This window comes from Anastrepha ludens, chromosome 5 (genome assembly GCF_028408465.1).
Source record: "Anastrepha ludens isolate Willacy chromosome 5, idAnaLude1.1, whole genome shotgun sequence".
NCBI classification, from domain to species: domain Eukaryota; kingdom Metazoa; phylum Arthropoda; class Insecta; order Diptera; family Tephritidae; genus Anastrepha; species Anastrepha ludens.
In genome coordinates this window covers 120,439,682-120,446,502 of record NC_071501.1, presented here as the reverse complement: position 1 = coordinate 120,446,502, position 6,821 = coordinate 120,439,682, and the positions used below count along the sequence as shown (strand labels likewise).

Sequence of the window (6,821 nt, the reverse complement as noted above, 5' to 3'; positions counted from 1 at the left end):
TATTTGTAGAGCATATTGTTAGGTCTATGTTGCTAAATGAGGAATGCGTAGAGAAGTGTGTGGGTTTATTATCATTTAGTATTGTAAAATTTTCGGACAAAATCCAATCTTCTACGATTTCACCTCTCTTATTACAAATTTGGGAGCCCCAAAGAGGACTCCAAGCATTAAAGTCACCAACAATTATTACTGGAGTTCGTATAGATCGGACTATATTGTTTAAATCTCTAAGATTGAAGTTCTGTTGAGGTGGTAAATATAAATTTACAATTGTGAACTTAAAACTGAGTGTTATTTCTACTGCAAGAACAGCGATATTAGACTGTATGTGGACGTATTTATGTGGGATATTTTTCTTAATCAACACGGCAATGCCTTGCTTACTTTGAGTGTTATGGGGGAGATTTAGGAAATAGCTTTGAAATTGCTTCGGAACGGATGCGGTTTTGTCGACAGCTAAATGAGTCTCTTGGAGAGCAATAACGCTTGGAGAGTGCTCTTTTATCAGAAGCTCTAGTTCAGTGTAGTTATTGTAAAAACCTTTCAGATTCCACTATAAAACCTTAAACATTGAGAATGCTTTGTAGTTAAATTGATTAAAATGATTACATATATTGAGGATCGCTGTGTGACATTGTCTGATCGTTGTCTGACATCGTCTGATCGTGGATGTTATTACCGTCGAATTGAGTTTGGCTTAGTATTTGATTGATTGCTGAAGAGTTGGATGTCTGTGATGTGTGTGATTGTGGAACGTATGCAGTTTGTATACTTTGAGCTTGTGTGAGGATATGGGAGAGAGTGGAGTCTAAGAGAAGTGGAGTATGTGGTGAAAACTGAGGGTGAGAGTTGAAATTGAGTTCATTTGGTACAAACGACGGCATTGTTTTGCTTACGTGGTCGTTATTGTTTTCTGAGACAAGATTGCTTAAATCTGAGTTTATTTGGAATGAAGTACCAGAAGGAATACTTAGTGAATCAATAGACGATTGAGAGTTGCTTATTTGCAGGTTCTTGTTATTTTCTGTTGTGGTGTTGGGTGAAGTTGAGTTCGGTTGTATTAAGGTGTCGGAGTGAGCATTGAGCGAAGCTGTGCTCGGTGATTTGCTTGATGGGTTAGGTGCTAAAGCGGCATAGGGTTTCGTTTTGCTTTGTTCGATCTTGCTCAGATTTTGGGACTCGCTTACAACAGCAGCAAATGAGGCGCTGAGTGTGGTCGGTTTCTGTTCCTTGTAGAGTTTAAGTGCTTCGCGCATTGAGCATTTGTTTTGGCATTTGATTTTCAATATTTCTTTAGATTGCATATATTTTGGGCATGATTTAGAAGAGGATGGATGATCGCCTGCACAATTTGCACAGTAGATACGTGAATATGGTGGTGGGTGTGGGGGGAAATTGCATGATTGACAGGAGGGTGCATTGTTGCAGCGTTTAGCTGTGTGCCCTAAAAGCTGACAGGTTTTACACCTCATTGGGTTTGGGTAATAAGGTTTGACTTTTGCAATACACCACGATACTTCGACTTTTTCCGGGAGCTTGAAGAGGTTGAATGTGAGAAGTACGGTTCCTGTATATTGTGATACATTATTTTCCAGTTTTGAAAATTTATAAACGCCTGTGACACCTTGTGCGCTCATATTTTCAATAATCTCTTTTTCGTCCACATTGTTTAAGCACGGTGCGAAAATTGTGCCTTTTGAGCTGTTCAGGTTATCATGGTAGTTCACTACAATATCACATACACCAATTAGGTTTTTAGTGGAAATGAATTTTTGCGCTATTTGGGAGTTTTTAACCAAAAGCAATAGGTTACCGTCACGTAGCTCAGCTTTTGAGATTATTTCCTTACTTATGGATTCTAGCGCTTTATGCACAGCAAAGCACGAGTATTTGGAAATCGGTTTATTTGCATCAGCAGCACGAATTGTGAGAAATTTAGGGTTTTCTTTTTTCAACTGCGGCAAGTCAGGGAAGTTTATTGGGGTATATGTTGGTTTTTTCCTTTTTGACTGGGGACCCGAGGCAAGCAATGCAAACCTGTTGTCCCCGAGATTTGGTGGCCCGGGGGCCATTCTTAATATTACTACACAATAACACTTGTATTGATATGCTTGTATATATATATACTTTGATAGAAGTTAAGTTAATCCGTAAAGCGTTTTGAAGAGGATCACGTGCGCGTTTGACACACCGAAAGAATAATCACAACAGAAAATCGAGAGTAAGCAAATACGTCTGCTCAGAGCGAGAACCTGTCGAGAACTGTTTTTACTTATTATTTAAAGAACTTCTGATTTCAATAGGATTCTTTAACATACCTCTGGAACAAATGTTCCATGAAACCACGCTTGAAATAAAGCTAATATCATCTCAGCACTTTTATTTCCTGTGTACTCAACAGACATATTAGCCAATTTTTTGAATGAGTCAGATCGACCATTTTCCCAAGAACCCATATTTTTACTTTATAATTTCCAGCAGTATTTGTACAAGCAAGAAACTGATCTTATATTCTGGAGCCGAGGTTTTCGATGAGTTTACAAGAGTCTTATAGGATAATAACTTTCAAAACAACCCAGACTCATCTGCATGGTAAACTGCCTTTGTCAAATTTAAATCCATAATTATTTTGTTAAATTTGTCCAAAAATGGATTGATGGAGTCAGTCCAAATAAGTGCAAGGTCACTTTAACAGCAGTCTCCTAAAATGTGTGGGGAATGTTTAATATTATCACAACAATAACAAAGTGAAATCAACTTTGATGCTTTATTATTGAGAGTAACACATCGGTCAATAAGTCCCAGATCTGACCTCTAGATAGAGCCCTTAGAGCTTGCCGATTTTGTTATTTAATAGTGCTAACCTTGAAAGGTATACAGTTAAAATTTCAAGACATTCGGTTTATTTTTTACCAAGTTACAGGGCTTTAAGTGACGCTACTTTTGCTATTTTTAAAAACAATGAATTCAAAGTAATTTCGTGTGTTGATTTATCATTGTTTTCTTATGAAAAAAATACCGTTGAAGCAAAGCAATAGCTCGATAAATATTATCCGGACTCTGCTCCATCGGAAACAACTATCAAACGATGATATGCTGACTTTAAACGTGACCGTACAGACACCACTGATGCTGAACGTCCTGGTCGCCCAAACGAGGCAGTTACTCCAGAAAATATTGAAAAAAATCCTCAAAATCATCACGGGCAATTGCAAAATGAAGTCGCCAGAGGTAGCTGACATCCTGAAGATATCAAAAGGTTGTGCGTTCACTGTTTTGCACGAACATTTGGATTTGAAAAAGCTGTTGGCGAAATGGGTGCCGCGTTTGCTCAGGCCGTAACCATAACAACAACGAATTGATGACTCAAATCGCTGTTTGGACATTATTAAGCAGGATAAGTCTGAGTGTTTGCATCGATATGTGACAATGGATGAAACATGAACCCGCCACTACACACCATAGTCGAAACGGCAGTCATCTGAGTGGACTGGATCCGGTGAAAGCCGTCCAAGGCGACCAAAGACACAACGGTTACCTGGAAAGGTTATGGCGTCGGTCTTTTGGAGTGGTATAATTTTTATTAATTATTTGTTAAAAGGCAAAACAATTAACTCTGATTATTACTTTGAATTATTGGATCAATTGAAGGAGAAAATTGCAGAAGAACCGCCCCATATGAAGAAGAAACAAATCCTCTTTCACCAAGTCAATGCTCCGTGTTCCAAATCGATAAAAACGATGGTCAAATTGAACGAATTGCGTTTCGAATTGCTTCCCCACTCACCATATGGTCCAGGTGTTGTCCCCAACGACCACTGGCTGTTTTCAGAACTCAAAAAATGCTCCGGGGAATAAAATTTCAATTAGATGAGGCCAAAGATAAATCGTTCTACCAAACAGGCATAGCGTAGCTACAAACTCGTTGGAATGATTGTATCATCGCCAAAGGGGACTGCATTGATGAATGAAGAAGAATTTTTGAAAAAAAATTTTATTTTCTTATCCAGGCCCAGGACTTACTCACCGATGTGTTAAGTTGGTTATGGCTGCAAATATGACATACAATTGAAGAGGCTTCCTTGCACTTGACTCACTTCGTGTCATAAAATTGGGATATTTTTGAATTTTATTTTGAAAAATTTTTCGAGGCCTGGTGCACTTCGTACCATAAAATTCACCTATCTTTTTGTATTCTATTTAAAAAAATATTCGTTGTGCGTTAATCATTAAATATTTCTGAAGATACAAAAAACTATTCCTATTTACAAGGAGATATTATTCTAACTCCTCCGCTTGTTATTACTTATTTTCAGGGGACAAATATTAAAAGAAAGTGAACTAAAAAATTTAACTATTTCCATCCAATATACCCCTTGTGTGCTCGCTTGGCTTACGAGCATCAAAGCAGCTATTAATAAAATTTTGGCTTTTATATAACCAAGCAATTCCATCTTAGTAAATAGCGAAGTACCGAAGCTGAGTCAGACAACACCCGCTACATACACACACAAACTTGCTGAGAGGTTCCGGCTCGAAGTAGCTATTTGAAAGCATAGTGAAGCTAAAAATAAAAATAACAGAAAGCAAAAGAATTGGTGGAGTTTACCTACTTGTCAATGCTTGATTTGCAAAATATCGGGGGGAAATTGAAAAGATGTCGTGAATAAGTAGAGGAGAATGACGGCGTGACAGCATTCGCTTTGAAAGGTGGTAAAATACGTATGCACTTTGTATGCAAGGGAGTTATATACAAATCATATTTATGAATTACATTATATAAATGTGTATAAACAACAAATACGGGGTGATCCATCAAGCATTCGGAGATTTATCCCACTATAAATAGAAGTGTTATTAATGTGCTAATAATGTTTAATTTAAAAAAATTTTTGTTATTGGTAAAATGCAATACAATTTCATAGAGTTGACTTCCATGCCTGGCTCTGCAGCAGACCATTTTCTTAGTGGAAATTTTTCAGTAAATTTTTGCGAATTTTGGCATTTAAATTACACGAATTACGCACACTAAGCAAATTCAATGAGAACTCGAATTCTATAGATAATATTCATATAGAACAAAACTGGAGTAGTCTATGGGTCTTAAGGGAAGTAAATATTAACGAAAGTTACGAAAGCTTGGATGTGTCCAAAGGGTTGGTGATAAAAACCGTAATAGACCAGGCATTTCTGACTCAAAATGCTGCTAAATGTGCAAAAAATTATTTCATCATTGTGCAGCTAGATTTGTCCTTTTATTAATATATGAAGAATATAAATATATGAAGATATCTAATTCCGTAGACTGCCCGATTGCATAGACTGCCACTACTGTTTAGCCTGGAAAATGTGAGAAACACATGAAGCGAGAACTCCCTTATTCTACCCTTTAAGGTACTACATACTTATATATATGTGACTAGTGAAATGCTTAAGTACTTTAATCCTACCTTTTGACTTCACTACCTTCTACTCAACTCAAAACTGAAGCTGTGTGGCGCAGGGGTTCTCGCTGCGCAGGAGTTTTAAAATTTGAAGCAGCTGATTTGAGAAGCTTTCACTGCTAGTGGTAAGATTTTGATTGTAACAAACTATCAGCTTTCGAATCAAATTTATTATTTTATAAACCAATTGAGAATATAACTGATATATGATTGGGGGAATCCACTACGAAACTTGCAGGGATTACTTAGCGCAGGCGAGTTAATATCGTTTTCACGATATGAGAGAAAAAAATATCTTTTTATATTTTAACGCCGAAGTGCGTGTCTACTTTCGATATTCTTAAGACTAACTTGTTACATAAATCTTAGTGATATTTATACTATTTAAATGCGGCGGTTGTTATTGCGTTGTGATAATTCGTTGCTGATCGTGTATTGTTTACTTTTACTTGTAGATAACTATTTGAATGTTTATGGTTTGTTTTGGGGATACCGAATTTCTATTTTTGCAGTTCATGGAAATGCCTGTGAAAACAAGTCCTATTGTCTTGATGTTGTTTACTTGATAATGCATGTCTGTTGACCATGAACTGAAGTGATTAGAAATGCAGAAAGTGAGGTCACGTCGCTAACTGGCGCGCTATTAATAAACTAAGTAAGAAAACAGGTTGAGACGGAATGTTTAACAAAAATTAACAAAAAAGATTATTTTCTTATTAATAAACAAAATAAGAAAAAAAGGCAGAGGTGGAATGTTTTTCAAATCCATGTTGTGGATGTGGATGTTTTTCATTAAAAATTTACAGTTTTTTTCAAATATTTGTATTTAAAAAAAGCATTTTGTATCCCAAAACTTGAAAAGAAAATTTTTTTTGCTGAAAAAAAAAATTATCTACCAAAAATTTTCATTAAAAATATTACTTTTTTTTTTTTAAATTTGATTTAAAAAAAGCAATTTGCATGTCGAAAAATTAAACGAAAAAATTACCAAAAATTTTCATTAAAAATTTCACTTTTTTTTTATAGAAGGCATTTTGCATGCTAAAAAATTAAAAGCAATCTTTTTTGTTAACAAAAAAATTACCAAAATTTTTCATTAGAAATTTAACATTTTTTTCAAAAGTCTTGATTTATAAAAGGCCTTTTGGATGCCAAAAAACAAAAAAAATATTTCCATTACAAATTTAGAAATGTTTTCCAAAAATTTGTATTTGAAAAAGGCATATTGCATCCCAAAAAATTAAGGCAAAAAGTCTTTAAGAATTTTAGAAAGAATTGAAAATTCACTTTATAAAACGTGTAAACAAAATCTTCAAAACTAAATAAATTTCAAAAAGAAAAAAGGCTGAGACGAAATGTTTTTCAAAAATAACAAAA

The 6,821-nt window shown here is 35.3% G+C and overlaps 1 protein-coding gene across 1 annotated transcript; it reads right to left on the bottom strand.

The window, feature by feature from the left end:
* Positions 1-605: 605 nt before the first annotated feature.
* LOC128864866 (uncharacterized) lies at positions 606-2,072 on the bottom strand. The gene has a single exon (XM_054104624.1). The coding sequence runs from the start codon at positions 2,070-2,072 to the stop codon at positions 606-608; it is 1,467 nt and encodes a 488-aa protein (XP_053960599.1).
* Positions 2,073-6,821: the final 4,749 nt, after the last annotated feature.